This window comes from Erigeron canadensis, chromosome 5 (assembly GCF_010389155.1).
Source record: "Erigeron canadensis isolate Cc75 chromosome 5, C_canadensis_v1, whole genome shotgun sequence".
NCBI classification, from domain to species: Eukaryota; Viridiplantae; Streptophyta; class Magnoliopsida; order Asterales; family Asteraceae; genus Erigeron; species Erigeron canadensis.
The window spans coordinates 39,471,332-39,488,418 of record NC_057765.1 but is presented as its reverse complement, the minus strand read 5'-3'; the positions used below and the strand labels follow the sequence as shown (position 1 = coordinate 39,488,418).

Here is a 17,087-nt window from a genome sequence, read left to right as displayed (position 1 = left end):
CGTATAGTGCAAGACGCAACATATAGGCCCGACGTTTACCGTAGAGAGATTCGTTGCACTATTATAATCACATCAACCCCTTTTATTGAATGATCACCTCAACCAAATCAAATACTTCTACCTTATACGCTCCATGTATCAAATACTCGTGATACATAATAACTGATCGACATATAATATGTAACACCCCGACTACGGCGGAAACACGAGATGTCACAGAACGACATGGTACAAAAGATTAAATGGAAAACGTCTTAATTAAAGTCTTAAAACCATTCAAAATTAAACGATTACATAGTTCAAAGTAAATTATTAAAAATCATAACATAAGTCCAAATCCGAAATAAAAGATAAACTTGTTTGCATTACAAGTCTTCGTTCACCATGCAAACACAATGTCCAAAAGCGGTCCATAGGCAAACCTACTGCTCTAAACCTGAAAAGCATGAAGAAAAAGTGTCAACTACGAGAGTTGAGTGAGTTCATAGGTTGTTAACTAATACAATAAGCATATATACACATCATCACGAAATAAATTAGGAATCACCAATTTCCATGAACATTTCCAATTCATCCTTTGATAATCGTTTGTTCAACTCACTTTTAACCCATGTAAATAAATCCTTGTCATATGACCACAAGGGTCTAATTCCATTATCTTAGATGAGTATATACTTGAGCCACTACTACTACCATTTTATTCAAGTCCGATTACAATTCAATAATTCAATTCATAGCACAAGCTGTCAATCAAGTGCCGTAACATTAATAACAATGATGATAATGGGTCGTGCCATGGAGACGCCCGATTATCTTAAGGTAGTTAGAACACCCGGGAGCCAGACTAGAAGTGGAGGTTGTCACGAAGGCAACCAACCTTCCAACGGTACGCTTTGGGTGGGCGGACGAAACCTAGTTGCGCAACTAACTAACTACAGGCCTCCACTTTCGGAGTAAATAGTAGTGTACCGAACGCCGCGGTTTGACAGAACTCAAGCTCATCACATAAATCCTTTATTATCATTTCATACTCATATATCAAGAATCATTTCATATAACAAACTCTCTTTCAAGAAACATTGCATATATAGAAAGTAGTTTCATTTATCATGCTTTTCACCCCAAAAGTAAAACACATAAAAGAGTTTGAAAGGGGGCTATGACTCACTTGATTTGAGAGTAATGGGGGCTGATCAAATACGAGATGTGTGCCTAGTGATGTCGTTCCCCAAGCAAGCCTAAACCATGGTATTCAAATATACACAACGTAAGTGCGTGTTACATGAACTAGTGAACTAGATCATGAGATTTATGCTAGTAGGCTTGCCTATCTTTGGTTGTTACTTCATTATGGAATCAAAGTGTATTATGATGTTCAAGATGTTTGGTTAAATTGGAATTGATGGTAAGAGTAGTTTTTGCGTTAAGCGTTTTTGCGCGTTTGTTGGAATTTCGGTAATTCGGCTTTGATTCGCGAGATTTCTTTTGCACACTTTGCTTTGTACTACTATTTGATATTGGTACAGTAGTATTTTGGATTTTAAAATATATTTTCTGATTTATATTAATTTCCTTGATTTATTATTATTTAATTAATTATTTATTCTATTTATTCATTTATTAATTAAATAATTCCTTATAATTATTCTTAGGTTCTTAAATTACCTTTAAAATTTATAGATAATTATATTTTGATTATCTACTGAGTATTATGCTTTTAAACTTGTAATATTATTTATTTATTTATTTATTTAAGCTTTATTACTTATTTATTTAATAATAGTGATTAATTAGTGATTTTTAACTTAGTTAGTCATTCTTAAATTATGTAAAACTTAGTTCTTTCCTTGAAATTACTTTTCTCCAGTAGGTTTAAGTTATTTTAATCCTATTTATGTGATTTTGTCCAAGTTCATGATTTATATAATTTATTATTGATTTATTTATTCCTTAAAATCCCTTTTAAATTCACTAAATTATAAAAACACTTAGAAATCATCACAAGAGCTTTTGTCTAAAATCCCAGGCCCTTTTTAGGCAACTTTTATCAAATAAAATTTGTAACCATTCAATCTCTCTTGTGTTCTTATAATTTGAGGACTTTTAAACATAAAATCGTTTACCGAAATAGTGATTTTTGCCTCATTTCTCAACCAATTTAAATGCTTCAAAAGGGATTTTTGTTCTTATTTCATTTTGTCCAGAATGTCCATCATATTTTGATGACCTAAGTCGTGATTGTGGTGGTGGTGTGCTATGTGCAATTTTGTGCTTTCGGTTGGTGATTATTTGACCCGAAAAGACTATTTTTGAGCTTATTCTTGCCATGCATCAAAAGACTTGAGTTTTATACTTTTAATATGTCATATTTCCAGTATGTTCATCACATTTTCATGGTCATATAGTTATGGTGCATGTGTGTGCTCAAAATGCATTTTAACAAGTTTTCGGTTTTCGATTTCAAGCCTATTTTGCCTTGTTTGGTTCTATAATCATATTTTTGTTATTACCATAATTTTTACAGAACATTAACTTTGATTTTAACACATTTTTCACTTATGACAAGCCTAGCTTCATCTCATAATCCAAACAATAATCCAACCTTCTTAAATCTAGCATATATGCACTTAAATCAATACTTTTTAACATAAAGCTTTAACTATCAAAAATCCATCAACATAAGAATATATTTTTCATGAAATATTCCAGAAATATATATACAAATATTTATACATCATGTTCATCTTTTTATATAAAAAGTTACTTTACAATCTATCAACACATATCCACCTTTTGATGCTAGCTTTTATAGATCCAACACTTTATCAATAAAATCTATATTTTTATAAATATTTCCAGAAATATTACTTTCATAATATGTATGAATATAGCCATCTTTCAAAGGAAAAATCACATCAAAGACTATTAAACTTATATCCACACTTTTGGGTCTTAAACTAGTTGAATCCTTGGATCTTTCTTCATGGATTCTACATGCATGAGCATGGAAAGAAAGATCCTATCAACTTTGCCCTCATCAAGTGTATATTCAAAAGAAAACACGAAGAAAACACAATCTTTTGATAAAACCTTTTTAATATAAACAAGAACAAGATTAATCTAATAAAGAGATGAAGATATATACCCTTGAAGATCACTTCTAGATGATGAAAAATGGCAGATTTTCGTGGCCTATATCTCCAAGAATACCCTTATTCAACACTTGAAACAACCCTTAAACTATTCTTGAATCAACCCTTTGTTTATCTAACCTACAACCCTTATTATTATCAAGTGTTTAGATGAGTTTTTAGTCTTGTTCTTCCTTCTCTAATGGCTGCCGAAATTCAAGAGGGAGAAAGGGAGAAAAGGAAGAGTTTTTGAGAGAAAATGAGTTATGTGTGTGTTGGGGGAAGAGAGAGTTTGAGTGTTAAATTCCTTGGAAGCGTAAGAGTGTGTATTTTGAATTAAGTGTGTGTGTATCTAAGGGGGGGGGAACGGCCAAAAGGAGGGGGAAAAGGGAGAGACACATTTTATTTTTTTATAAAGTTTTGTTGTATAAGTATAAATGTAGGTATATGTTAAGTGTGGATTTAATTTGTAAGTGTTTTGTTAGTAAAAGGTAATTAATTGGTTGTTTTAGTTAGGAATATGTATATATGTGTATAAGTCATGTATATTTATGTGTGTGGATATATTTTTGTATTTTTAGTTGGTTACATAGGTCATTGGTTGTAAATTTGTATTAATTTTTAAGCTTATATGCTTACTTATTAAGTTTTCGACGCTTTTACGTACATAATACGTCCAATTATATTTTTAGTTGAAAATTTTATTTATCATGATCATATCCTCTTGATTTGGTTTTATTTTTTTGATTTGTTGGGCAATCCATAGGAATTTTGATTGGTATCTCAATTTGCGAGCCTTAAGTTATTATTATCGCATCGATTGATCACCTCTAAAAATTTTTGTTCCGAGGTACTTTCATTAGGAAATTCTTTTACATATCATTAGCTTTAGATTACTAATTTGGGGCATTACCTACTAGCTTCAAGTATAACTAGAACTTGCGGGAACGTAAACAACCTAACTAGCACATATATAATATTAAAAGTACGGTTGTTACCTTCGCATAAATTGGTACAACTCTTCGCATAAATTGGTACAACTCTAGTTGAATGAATTTTTAATAACAAAAAATTAATAATAATAATAATAAAAAGCTTTAGCTTGGATAGTTGGATGCAGTTAATTTTTTTTTTTTTAAAATATTGTTTGTTTTTGTTTTTTTCTTTTGGCGCGGGAATACACGATGATACATATGGGTTAGTTAAAGGGGGGCAATTATGTAACTTCAAAATCCATATAATTCACTAATAATTAAACAAACAAACAAAAGCACTTTTAAAACAAAACCCTAAAACCCCAATCGGAAAAACCCTAGAAATCAAAAAATGGAGAAATCAGTAGCAAAATTAGAAAAAGGAACGATATGTTCATCATGGAATTACTGTGCTCAACGATTAGCTACTGGGTCAATCGACGGATTTGTTTCCATTTTTGATACTACTGATCCTGCTTCTTCTTCTTTTTTTTCCACTTTTAAATTCAAGGTTTTTCCCCCAATTTTTTATTTCTCATATTTCTAACAAGAATCATATATATTGTGTACTAAATTTATATGCTTGATTGAATATATTAGGTAAGTGGTGATGAAAGTAATGTTGTAAAAATTGTGTGGGTCCCACCAGAATATGGTGATGCAATTGCGTGTATATGTTCTAATGGAAGCCTGTATATTTGGGAAGAAATTGCTCAAGGTATGTATAAAGTTGTGTGCTTTTTAGAAAAGAGATTTAATGTTTCGTATAAATACCTGAAATCGTTGTATATGTAACGGCATTATCAAAGTCGTGAAAAGATGCTAACTTGATAACTTTTTAATGTGTGTGAAAGAATTTTAGGAAGGAAACATAATTTTAGTGGGGTTTGATGTGCATCTGGGAATTTGTTTCGATATCACCAAACGAGTTTTTGATGCACAAACCGAACCAAGTTTTATCTACAAAATGCGGGGTCTTCTCACCAATTTGGTCCTTTTTAACTTAAGACGCCCCTATGTCTGTGAGTATTTAACAAGAATTGTCCAATGTGTATATCTGTATCTTATGCATATTACTTTATTAGATAGCGAGCCTGTTCAATGGAAGCACTGCAAAAGCTTTGGGGGACCTTCAGAAAAAGTGCTGGATTGTCAATTTGGGAACTCCCTCTCAACATTAAAATTGGTGAGTAATGTGGTCGTTGTGTCTTTTTTATCTCATAAATCTTGTTAAAGTTAATATTTAAGCAGAAGAAATAGCAGTTAACGTTCTATGTTTACTGAAAGCTATTAATGTTTGGTTTACAGACAATTGCTTATTCAAATGGCCTTGTAAAAGTCTACGAGACCTTAGATCAGGTGGAACTAAAGAACTGGCAACTTCAGGTAATAACAGCTTTATAGTGCTGAATATTTATTGATTGATGATTTGCAGCTGCACCGTAATATTGAGGTTTTAAGTAGACATGTCAATTGTCAAAATGGCCCTCTTTTTGTTAGTTTAGTGGCTCATTTTCATGAACTTTTTGGTATCCATGATGCCTACAACTCTCTAGGAATAGTTCACACCCATAGGCAATGGTCTGAGCTAAGTCCTGCTCCTGTATGTGCTATACTGCTATATCATGCAGTACATTCTTGGGTTGAGTAAGGAGTGGATGTACAATACTTAGATGGGTAAACTAATGCAACTTGTATTTTAATTATCTCTGTGTCCTGGGTTTCCTGCAAATCTGCTCTTACAGAAATTTTCTATGCTAACTTTCTTTTCTTTTGGATTTTAGGCTGAATTTCAGAATGTTACTGATACAGAAATTTTCTATGCTAACTTTCTTTTCTTTTGGATTTTAGGCTGAATTTCAGAATGTTACTGATCTAGTGACGAAATTTGGGAAGGCTTCATGTTCAGCTGCATCTATTTCATGGTGTCCAGATAGAAGTGAAAGCCGTCCTTCAAGTTTTGTATCATGTTTCAACTCAGATACTCCTCTATTAAATTCACCCAAGGTATGTCACTATTAGATTCAAAATCTTCCTTCTTCTGTTATGCAATTGAGAATGATGGTGTTATGTTGTTCCTGCACTTAAAACATTCTTCTAGTTGGTGGTTATCTTTGACTCCTATGAGTAACAGTCCAAATGTTCTGCAAAATGTTGCGGTGTCAACTCGTTAATATGTTAAGTTACTAAATATATCTTAGGAGGCGAAACAAAGATGTTCACTTTCGTCTCTAAGTGTTATCTAATTAACTATATCCTCAGGTATGGGAATTTGATCAAGATCATCAGAGATGGCTTCCAGTTGCTGAACTAGCAGAGCCAGGTGATAAGGAGGATCAGGTATATTGTGTGGCGTGGGCTTCAAACATTGGAAGGTAAAACTGCAGAAACCTTTTGGTAACTTCATAGGACTTTAGCAATTAGTATCTGTGTATGTTTTACGAACTTTACAACTGGGATTCTACTTATGTAAAAACTTTAGGCCATATGAGTTGATAGCTGTTGCAACATCTAAAGGAATTTCAATATGGCAAATGGCGTCTGATCCTGACACTGATGGAAGGCTCGTTGTTGAGAAGGTTGCTACGTTCCCTTGTCACAACAGTGAGGTATATATTCTTTTAGCATTATACCCATATTAAGTACGCTTTCACCAACTAAAATCTATATAGAAGGTGAATGAAGTTGAATGCGAATCTGTTGCAGACGAATCTTGGAATCAATCTGCTCTTTAAGTATTTTGTTATTCAATTTTTTTGGCACAGATTAACTTTTTTTCTTCTTGCCGAGTAGGTGTGGCAGATGGAGTGGGATATGAGTGGAATGACACTAGCAACTAGCGGAACTGACGGGATGGTGAGATTGTGGCAGTCCAACCTCAATGGACTTTGGCACGAACAAGCAGTAATTGAACCGACCACATGAGCTGTTCATGTGTCCTATCAATGTACCAAACCAAAACATATGTATTCATCATTAGTATACTCGAAGTTTCTTGCAACTGGTGTTAATAGCACTTCTTAGTGTTCAGATTTTTCGATTAGTAATGCAAGCCTGCTGTCATTAACACTGGCACAATGTACTTCAATTTTGATGATGGCAATTTTTATTTACACTTGTTAGGATTCTTATCTGCAACTACTTACCCTGGTAATGCAAAATAAGTTGCTAATTTTTTTTCTTGTTGACTTCTCATTGGTGTTACCTATGTGTTATGACTACTGTTACACAAGATCAGAGGAAATACCCCGAGTTGAATTAGAAATTCAGGCTAATATCCCGGGTATCAGTGGGGAAAGCCAATGGAGATGTTGTAACCAAAGTAGTGGCTGAGATCATTCCCAACAGATTTGACTCATCGTGATGCTTGAAATCATTATCCCATTGTGTGAAATAGTTTGAGCCAGAAGGTGAATATCCTTGCAAAAAAAGTTCAGACAATTTATTGAAGTCATACTATTATGGGAGATCATAACAATGGTGAGGGTAGTATGAACTCATGATTGTCTTGTCTTAGTTGCTAGCCTTTCATGCGTTTTGACACGTGAACTCGGGTTCACTACACATTAATCGTTGCAGCTTTCATCCACAATTATCAAAGGTTGCGACTTGCGAGTGCCTTTAACCCGATTTTTAGCTTCATGCATATATTAAAGATTATGTTGGAAAGATACTATTTTCGTGATAAGCAAAATAATAAGAAGAAATTAAGTCATATCAAGATGTTAACATTTTGACAAAACTAATGAAAAACACCGGGCCAACCTGGCCCGACCCATCCGTTTCAAAATGTGAACAAATAGTCCATCAACCAATCAAAGCCCATAGACTTCTGAGTTTCTTGCCTAACAGCCGAAGCAACTTGAGAACCCCATATATACAAGTACAACCACCGTCCTCCGTCGTCAACTTCATTTTCGCTACATCATTCAAACATTTAACCTCCATATTCACGTTGAATATTTTCTTATCAGTTTTTACATACTATAAATTGCCCCAAACTTCTTTCAGTTCAGGATTGGCACATTACATGTTCGACGAAATGCCTCAATGAGTTTCAACAAATTTTTGTAGTTTATATTATTCACATTTGCTTAAAGTTACATCCTTTTTCAGGTTTTAAATGAACAAGATGAAACCCCATATTCCAAGTCCTTTCAAACCTTCAAAACTTAGTATTTACGCCGTGCTGGTTTCAAAAGTAACCGCCTTTTTAAACAACACGTTGACTGTTAAACAAGTGAAGCAAGTTCACGCGTTGATACTCGTAAATGGACTTAATCATCTTGAGCCATTAATAATCACCCAAATTGTTAACACACCATCGAATCATTATAGAGCTAGTATTCGTTACGTTAGATCAGTCGTTAACCATTCAAAATACCCGAATGTGGCTGCAAGAACGTCTTTCGTTAAGTTTTTGTACCAACGTGGAAAGTTTCAAGAAACGTTGAGTGAGTATGCACGTATGCGGGAATTAGGGCTTTTGCCTTGTACGTTTACCATAGTGTCTGCTATAAAAGCGTGTACGAAGTTAGGGAATCGGGTTTCTGGGGTTATGATACATGGTCATGTGCATGGATATGGGTTATGTGGGGATGTTCATGTGGGAAGTGCTCTCGTGGGATTTTACTCGAAGTTTGATGATATGGAGACTGTTAAGAGTGTGTGTGATGAAATATCTGAAAGAAATGCAGCGACCAGCGTGATAAAGGAGTTCCTAGATTCTGGGAATTTGGCCATGGCTGAACGATTGTTTTCTGATATGGGAAGTAAGGATATTGCTTGTTGGGATTCTATGGTTTCATGGTACACAAGAAGAGGAAATATGGAGAAGGCGATAGCTGCATTTGGACCTATGCCAGCTAAAACTTCAGCTTCATGGGCTGCGATGATTAGTGGTTATGTAGATTCCGGGATATTGGAAATTGCCCGTAATTTTTATGATGTGATGCCTGAGCAAAATGTTACATCTTGTACCAAAATGATCAATGGATACTCCAAGCATGGAGCTGTGGAGTCTGCACGTGAAATATTTGATGAGATGCGCGAGAAGGATCATTTGCTGTACAATGCAATGATCACCTGTTATGCTCAAAATGGTCGGTCAAAAGATGCACTAGAGCTATTTGAAGAGATGCTTCAACCTAATGTGAACATTCAACCGGACAGAATGACATTATCTACTATCATATCTGTTTGCGCTCAGTGGGGGAACTTGAATTATGGGTCTTGGATCCACGAGACATTAATGAAGGAAATGAGGATGACAATGGATTATAGCTTGAGTACTGCTTTAATTGACTTATATACAAAGTGTGGACGTGTTGATAAAGCTTTTGAGATATTTCGTGGCTTGGAAAATAGAGATGTGGATGTGTATACAACGATGATATTGGCTTATAGCAGGAACAGATGTAAACACGATGCTATCAGATTGTTTGAGGAGATGCTGGAAGCTAATATCTGTCCAAATCTCGTTACCTTTTCTGGTATTTTGACAGTGTTGGACCATGCAGGTATAGTAGAAGAAAGTCACCATGGCCACAATAATGCAAACCTTTTATGCCATTAGTGACCACTGAACCATAAGTCCTTGAAAGGAGAAAGTTACCAAGGGGTTGAACCAACTAGCCCTTTATCCCCTCCAAGACCATTGATTGAGCCATTTGGTCTGGATTGACAAAAATGACCTTCGTGTGGATCGGGCCAAGAAAGTTACCATAGGTTGAGTTATCCTAGTCCATTAAAGTATCCAAGGTCCTTGAGCCACTAGTTCCGTGCTGAAGAAAGCACTGGCAACTTCAGGTAACCGCAGTTTTATAATGCTGCATATTTATGGATTGATGCTTTGCAGCTGCACTGTAATATCTAGGCTTTATCTAAACATGTCAAACTAGCCCTGCTCTGATAGTAAGTGGCTCGTAGACAATTGTCAGAGCTAAGTCCTGCATGCGCTCTTTCATGCAGCTCATTCCTGGGTCGAGTAAGGAGTTGTTGTACAATGCTTAGATGAATAAACTTATGCAACTTGTATTTTCTTTATCTCTGTGTCTTGGGTTTCCTGCAATCCTCTTGCAGAGTTTTTCTATGCTATTTTTCTTTTCTTTTGGATTTTAGGCTGAATTTCAGAATGTTACTGATTTAGTGATGAAGTTTGAGAGAGCCTCATGTTCATCTGAATAAGGCAAAAACAACGACGTTCACTTTTGTCTCCAAGTGCCAAACTGGTGTGGTCTCTAAGTCATTAACATGTTATGTTAGTAAAAGATATCTTATAAGGCAAAACAACTATGCTATGATACACCCACTGATGGTGTTATGATACAGTGATACACACACTAAAAGATAACCCGATTGAGTGATAGATGAAATATCTGATACACACAACGATGTTATGATACACACACTAAAAGATTCTTTTAGTTGCTGTTAATCTTTAAGTAACAGTCCATGTTTTTTGCAAACTGATGTGGTGTCTAAGTCATTAACATGTTATGCTACTAAAAGATACTCCGTATCTTATAAGGCAAAACAACGATGTTCACTTTCATCTCCAAGTGGCATTCAATTCGCTATATTGTCAGGTATGGGAATTTGATCAAGACCATCAGAGATGGCTTCTAGTTTCTGAACTAGCAGAGGCAGATATAAGGGGGATCTAAATATGTAACAATTTTAGGCCATATGAGTTGGTAGCTTTTGCAACATCCAAAGGAATTTCAGTATGGCAAATGGTGTCGAACTCTGACACTAATGGAAGGCTCTTTGTTAAGAAGGTTGTCACAACAGTGAGGTATATATTATTTTAGCATTATATGCCTACTATATTTCTACATTTTCACCAACTAAAATTTATATAGAAGGTCAATGTAGTAGAATACGAATTTGTTGAAGACGAATCTTGGAATCAGTCAGCTCTTTATGTATTGTTATTTGATTTTTTGGTGATTAACTTTTTTTCTTCGTGCTGAGTAGGTGTGGCAGATGGAGTGGGATATGACTGAAATGACACTAGCAACTACTGGAACTGATAGGATGAGTTTGGCATGAACAAGCGGTAATTTGAACTGACCACATGAGCAGTTAATGGTTCCTCGAACATTAATGTACCAAATGGAAACATCATCTTCAGTATACTCAAAGTTTCTTGCAACTGGTGTTGAGTGCACTTCTTGGAGTTCCGTTTTTCTGCATAGTAATGCAAGTCTGTTGTCATTAACACTGGCACAATGTACTTCAATTTCGATGCCGGCAATTTATTTACTCTTGTTAGGTATTTTGCACCTTATCAAATTATATTGTATCATAGAAATTGAAGTAGCCTCTCAGTATGAAAAAATTACCATTTATAAATAATGATTAGATTCCCTGGTTCTTGGATCTTACACTTATTATTTGTACATGCATGGTTTTGAATACAAAACAGAATTTTTGACACTAATAAGCATCCTTATCTGCAACTACTTATCCTGATACTGCAAAATATATTGCTACATTTTTTTCTTGTTGACTTATCTTTGGTATTACCTATGCGTTATGACTGTTATTACACAAGATCAGAGGAAATGCCCTGAGTTGCTGAATGGGAAGTTTAGGCTAATATCCTGGGGATCAGCGGGAAAAGCCAATGGAGAATTTGTAGCAGAAGTTGTGGTTGAGATCATTCCTGACAGATTTGAGTCATCATGATGCTGGAAATCATAACCCCATTCTGTGAAATAGTTTGAGCCAGAAGGTGAATATCCTTGCAAAAAGCTGTTATCGGTTTCATTGGAAAACTGAAATTGTTGGTAGTTTTCAACGGATCCAAATGATGCCGAAGGGAATGAAAATGAAGATGAGATAGTTGCCTCCAAATCTGAGGTACTGACTCTGAGATTTTCTCTGAGGTTTGACAGCATCTCTCCAGATTTTGGTGGTATTGGTAGTGGTAGTTGGTAGTTGTGATGTTGGTTGGTTTGTTTCATCTCGTGTTTTTCAGGTGACTGTGGCGGTGCAACTGATGGCATTGTGGCAGGGTTACAGGTGTGCTCCCCTCTGTATGTGATCTCAAACACAGTGGTATCCTCATCGGTTCTCTGCACTTGTTTTCTTGCCATGCAGTTATGGACATAACGGTAAGTGCATCTGTAATAACTTCTGCAAAAGTAAGCAAAATATTGTCATCAGTACATGTAGCTTGTAATCATAGAGACATAGTATGTTTTGAATATTAGAAGTTGCGACTGTGGGGTCCGCACAGAATGACCTCGTAGCCATATACTTTTATGTTCTAGAAACAATACACTAACATTTCACCCTAGCATCACACGATACTGGGTCCCACACTCATTTTTGCGGTATCTGTTTATGCTTCTAGCATTGGAAACTAATGCTCAAATAGATATATTACCTTGGAAATTTAGCACCCAAAATGTCTTTCTGTCCATATTTTCTCCAACTGTAGTGGTCATCAGTGTTTCCCTCCAACCCATTTTCAGTCGAGATTCTAATTTGGTTTTTCCAAGTCGGCATTGTCTTCCTATGACACCAATAAACAAAAAGTGAAGATTAGAATTTTGCACCTCAGATAATGCACGTTGCGAAAGTACTAATTAAAAAACGATAGATACCTTTTCTTGGATACGGCTTTCTGGTCCTGCTGATTATCAAATGTTTGATTGGTGATATCCCCACTTCGCGGGCTCTCATCAATGGAAACAGATGACTCGGGCTGGCTTAGCATTGGCTGTACTAGTGGCGGTGTTTTATCAGCTGAATGACCCCAATTGACAATCAACAGAGCTCTGTCATATGATGAAATGATCTCTTGTATCAAAACTAGTTTTCTTTCAATGGGACACTCTGAGCTTAGAATGGACTTTAGCTCCTTGGCTAGCTCCATTCCTTGTGTTAACTCATTGATGATGTCCATGTCGAATTTGTGTACAAGTTAAGATGCAGAGTGTAAAATTTTGAAGTTTGAAAGTCAATGCTGGTTCATGTGAGAGGGATGAAGGTGAGGGTTTGGATGTTGTGGTGGTGTTGAGAAGCTGAGGAAATGAGATGATTTTATGGAATTTAAAGTTGAGAAAATGTTGAAGGTTGACTGGAGAAACCGTGTGAAGTGTTTTTTTCTTTCAAAAATGGACTGGTCCTTGTCCCTTTTGCTGCTGACCAATTCAAATCTATTTATTTTACTTATTAACACCCTTTACTATAGGCACTTTATATCAACGCCCACAACTCTTCTTGTTCCAACAAATAAATAAGGGACGATGACCCGTCTACAATCTCATTTTTGCCTTGGCGTTTTGTTCAAATCGAGCATTGGAGGATCTATTGACAATTAGGCACAATATCTACCCCAGTTTCGATCTGTATAAAAGGTAAATTAAAAATAAAGTTTGTGATGGTAAGGGTATCCTCACGTGATCAGGGGTTTTCCGCAATGTGATTTCCTCATGGGGTTTTAGGTTTGAATCCTGATACATGCAAATGTGGTGGGGGTCTTAGCAATGTTATACTCATCTAACACATAAGGAACAAACCCTTTAGGGCATTGTCAGAAGTCGAATCAGCGTGGTCACATTCGTGTGGAGGTATTAGCTATTTATCGGTTGCTTTCAAAAATTAAAAGGTATCCTAAAAAATTTATCCAATTTTGTAGTAGGAACGCGAACTTGGATCTGGGAATACAACTATACAAGTGTGCCAAAATCCTAGGAGGGTTACAAAGTGCGGCTTTTTCTTTAATTTTTTAGATTCATTTAGAATTTTCATAGTTAATTACTTAATTCAAGAATAAAAAATATTTCATTATGCATCCTTAAAAATTAAAAATCAACATATAGAGTACATGGTAATTCGTCTCTCATCTACAATTACTAATTCTGTTCCATTCTGAATTTCCGGGCTCTTAGGGTCATAAAACGTTTGTTTTGAGTTGACGTATGACTAAGCCTATTATCAAGCCGGATGATAAGTTATTTGCTTTGTCACCCGGCTTGTTCTGATTACACCTTTAATAGCTGCATCTAAGATTCTTTATTTACTATTTGCTTTGATATATTTTGTTGTAGAACCTCATGATATTGAATGAAACCTCGTGATATTAAATGAGTTTGTCACAAAGCAAGAGCATTTTTATCTTTATCTTTATCTTTATATATACTAAAAGACAACTGACTTAACCTCAATTGACCAATCATAGTCCTCAATTTCTCAAAATTAGTTAAATCAACACATGTCTAAATTAATTTACACTTTTTGGTTTTTCATCACCAATTTACACTTTAACTCAATTTAAAAATAATTAATACTTAATTTAATAATGTCTATTTAATAACAAAATATAACTAAAAGTTAGAGAAGTTACCATAGTTGGATTAATACGAATTATAATATTTATATCAATATTTTATCTTATATTATTGATTGTAATCAAGTTAAAATTTTATTGTTATTAGTAATTGTAATCAAACCATAAGTAGGATAATCATTGTTGTTATCAGTAATTAGAATCAAGCTATCTTTAGGATACATATTTTTCTTATATAAACTAAACTCTACATATAAAATCACAACACAAAAATTTTGAAAACCTTACGAACTAGCCGTTATTTTTATTGTTCTTAACAGCCATGATTAAAGAAAATATAATTACTTTCGCAAGATATCAATGAAAACTTGATCAGTTGTGTAATCAAAGTTAAAATATTGCTTATCTAAAAAATTTGTATAAATGAAACTCTATTATACCATCCAACCTTGGTTAATTGGTCAGTTTTTTTTTCCCATATACTAATTCTTATATTAGTAAAATTGTAAAACCTGTGTATTTGACACGGGTCTAAAATCTAATAAAACTAATTATTTGTTTGTAATGTTAATAATATGAACATATTTCAATTTGAACCCCTGAAGTAATGAAAGTTATGTTTTGATCAAGTAAGATTGAGTAATAATGCAAGATAATGATTTGCTGACCAATTCAAACAAAGGTTCATCCACTTTCTTTTTCATTTCATTATGAAGAATATTTTTGGTGATGACCATTTCAAACTCACTCACTGTACGTAACACGTGGTACTTACAATGATAGATATTTAATTAATGGATAATGATAAATCAATCTAATTGGTATGCCTAATTGTAAGATGATGACATGTGAAAAAATCAGGGGGCAAAATTAGGATAGAGAATTAGTGCATTCCACATGTCAAATTCCTAAAGTTTTAGGCATATCTTTAAGCATACCAATTAGGTTGATTAATCATTTTCCTTAATTAATACAGAGTTCGAAGCTCTACTTAAGGTCACACTCTAGTTTATTGTTTGTTCGAATCCATGTTCTGTTTTCTTGTCTTTCTATATATATAAGATCTCGTTTTATATTATCTTCTTCAAGTTTTTATAGTATTTAAACTTTATTTACCAATAAAGATACAAACAAACACAACGAACAAGAAGTATGTTTGACAACTGATAACTTTTTTAAAAAGCTAACATCACTCATTATTCCTGTAAACGACGTTGTAAGTTATTTTAACTTTATTTTGGTATTTTTATTTTGAATTTAGGATATAATTATGGGAATACCTGCCTAAAATCTATAGTATGCATAATGCATCATCCAACTTTAAAGAAAACTATTGTGGCATTGTGGGTAATTTTCAAATATTACTATCATATGTATTCGACCGATCAATAATATGATTATCTATATGAATATCATATATAACTGGATACATATTATAATGACTGAAAGTTAAATACACAAGTTAGACTCTCAAAGTTGAATGCATACGAATATAGTTTGAAGTTATAGTTTTATTACACATCTATAAAGTCAATGTTAATGATATCTAGTCCCATCATGAACGTGGTATGTTAAAGATATATGATATCTAGACAATGTTATCCTTCTTTGTAACTGAAAAATAACCCTTTTGTCATATACATATATGAATTCATGGGACAAAAAAAGTCATCGCACATAACCCGCGAGTATGTTTTTTTTTTCTTAACAGCAGTTTTATTATAATTAATCTAGCAAGACGCTAGCAACATAATTACAATATATTAAGTATAGGACTTCGTAACCAATCTATCCAACTACAATTCATTTTACTTCTAGCATTACACCAATTATACGACAAAGACACAATCTCGTCAAACATAATTGCCTTTATAGGAGCTTTCCTGCCGAAAATAACTTGGTTACGCACTCTCCACACGTACCACCATAATACATAGAATACCCCTTCAATGATTTTTTTTCTGCTTACATCGGGTCTTGAGGCCCAAATACCATGACACTAAACCCGCGAGTATGGTTTAACACTAAACCACTAAATATGTCGTTGTTTTATACATTTTGAAAATAAGAGGACTTTCTTAAGAGTTCGAGACAATATATATTAAATGTATTATGGACTAATGTTTTTCATCAACGACTTTGAGTTGAGTACATTTAAAATAGGGATGTAGTGAACTATGACAAAATGTATATGTTATGTACTGATTTAATCGGGAGTCTATGTTATGTAACGAACTTACCAAAACTGTCTAAGTGATACATGTTACAGGCTAAAGTCGGTCATTAATTTTTTTTCCTTTATTTTTTAATCTTAATAATTAATTTATTTATTTAACATATATAAATAAGTATAAGTTATGGAAAATTATATGTATATAAGTTCTGTAATTATATAAAAACTGTAAACACCTTCATATTTTCTGGCCGCCACCTACCTCCCCATTTTTCCGATCAACCCTAACACAATCATATACCAAAAAATCAAAGATCTCAAACATTAAAATTGCATTTGAAGATTACGATCTCTTATAAGGTCAAGAACCTGAAACTAATCATTACATATATTCTCAAACATATACACATTGACACACACAAATTTAAGGGTACATATATACAACCCACACAAACAAACAATGAGAGACTAGGGGACGTATTCTTACATGGCTTCTTGAAGCATAA

The 17,087-nt window shown here is 34.1% G+C and overlaps 3 protein-coding genes across 4 annotated transcripts; 2 read left to right on the top strand and 1 right to left on the bottom strand.

Moving 5' to 3' along the window:
• Positions 1-4,408: 4,408 nt before the first annotated feature.
• On the top strand, positions 4,409-7,234 carry LOC122600432 (protein SEH1). The gene is made up of 8 exons (XM_043773144.1): positions 4,409-4,616; positions 4,706-4,823; positions 5,191-5,291; positions 5,414-5,491; positions 5,957-6,112; positions 6,368-6,480; positions 6,588-6,714; positions 6,899-7,234. Exons 1-8 carry the CDS (start codon positions 4,458-4,460, stop codon positions 7,028-7,030), a joined length of 984 nt encoding a protein of 327 aa, XP_043629079.1. The 5' UTR covers positions 4,409-4,457; the 3' UTR covers positions 7,031-7,234.
• A 692-nt stretch (positions 7,235-7,926) lies between these two features.
• Positions 7,927-11,170, top strand: LOC122600330 (pentatricopeptide repeat-containing protein At4g22760-like). Its single transcript, XM_043773037.1, has 3 exons — positions 7,927-9,913; positions 10,693-10,901; positions 11,084-11,170. Exon 1 carries the CDS (start codon positions 8,229-8,231, stop codon positions 9,678-9,680), a length of 1,452 nt encoding a protein of 483 aa, XP_043628972.1. The 5' UTR covers positions 7,927-8,228; the 3' UTR covers positions 9,681-9,913; positions 10,693-10,901; positions 11,084-11,170.
• A 43-nt stretch (positions 11,171-11,213) lies between these two features.
• On the bottom strand, positions 11,214-13,133 carry LOC122600331 (probable WRKY transcription factor 53). 2 transcript variants are annotated; one of them, XM_043773039.1, is made up of 4 exons: positions 12,721-13,133; positions 12,501-12,629; positions 11,636-12,247; positions 11,214-11,296 (listed from the first exon to the last, which is right to left on the bottom strand). In XM_043773039.1, the coding sequence occupies exons 1-3, from the start codon at positions 13,020-13,022 to the stop codon at positions 11,665-11,667; spliced, it is 1,014 nt and encodes a 337-aa protein (XP_043628974.1). In that variant the 5' UTR covers positions 13,023-13,133; the 3' UTR covers positions 11,214-11,296; positions 11,636-11,664. The 2 variants fall into 2 exon arrangements, with proteins under 2 accessions (XP_043628974.1, XP_043628973.1); XM_043773038.1 differs by lacking the exon at positions 11,214-11,296 and having other exon boundaries at positions 11,440-12,247.
• Positions 13,134-17,087: the final 3,954 nt, after the last annotated feature.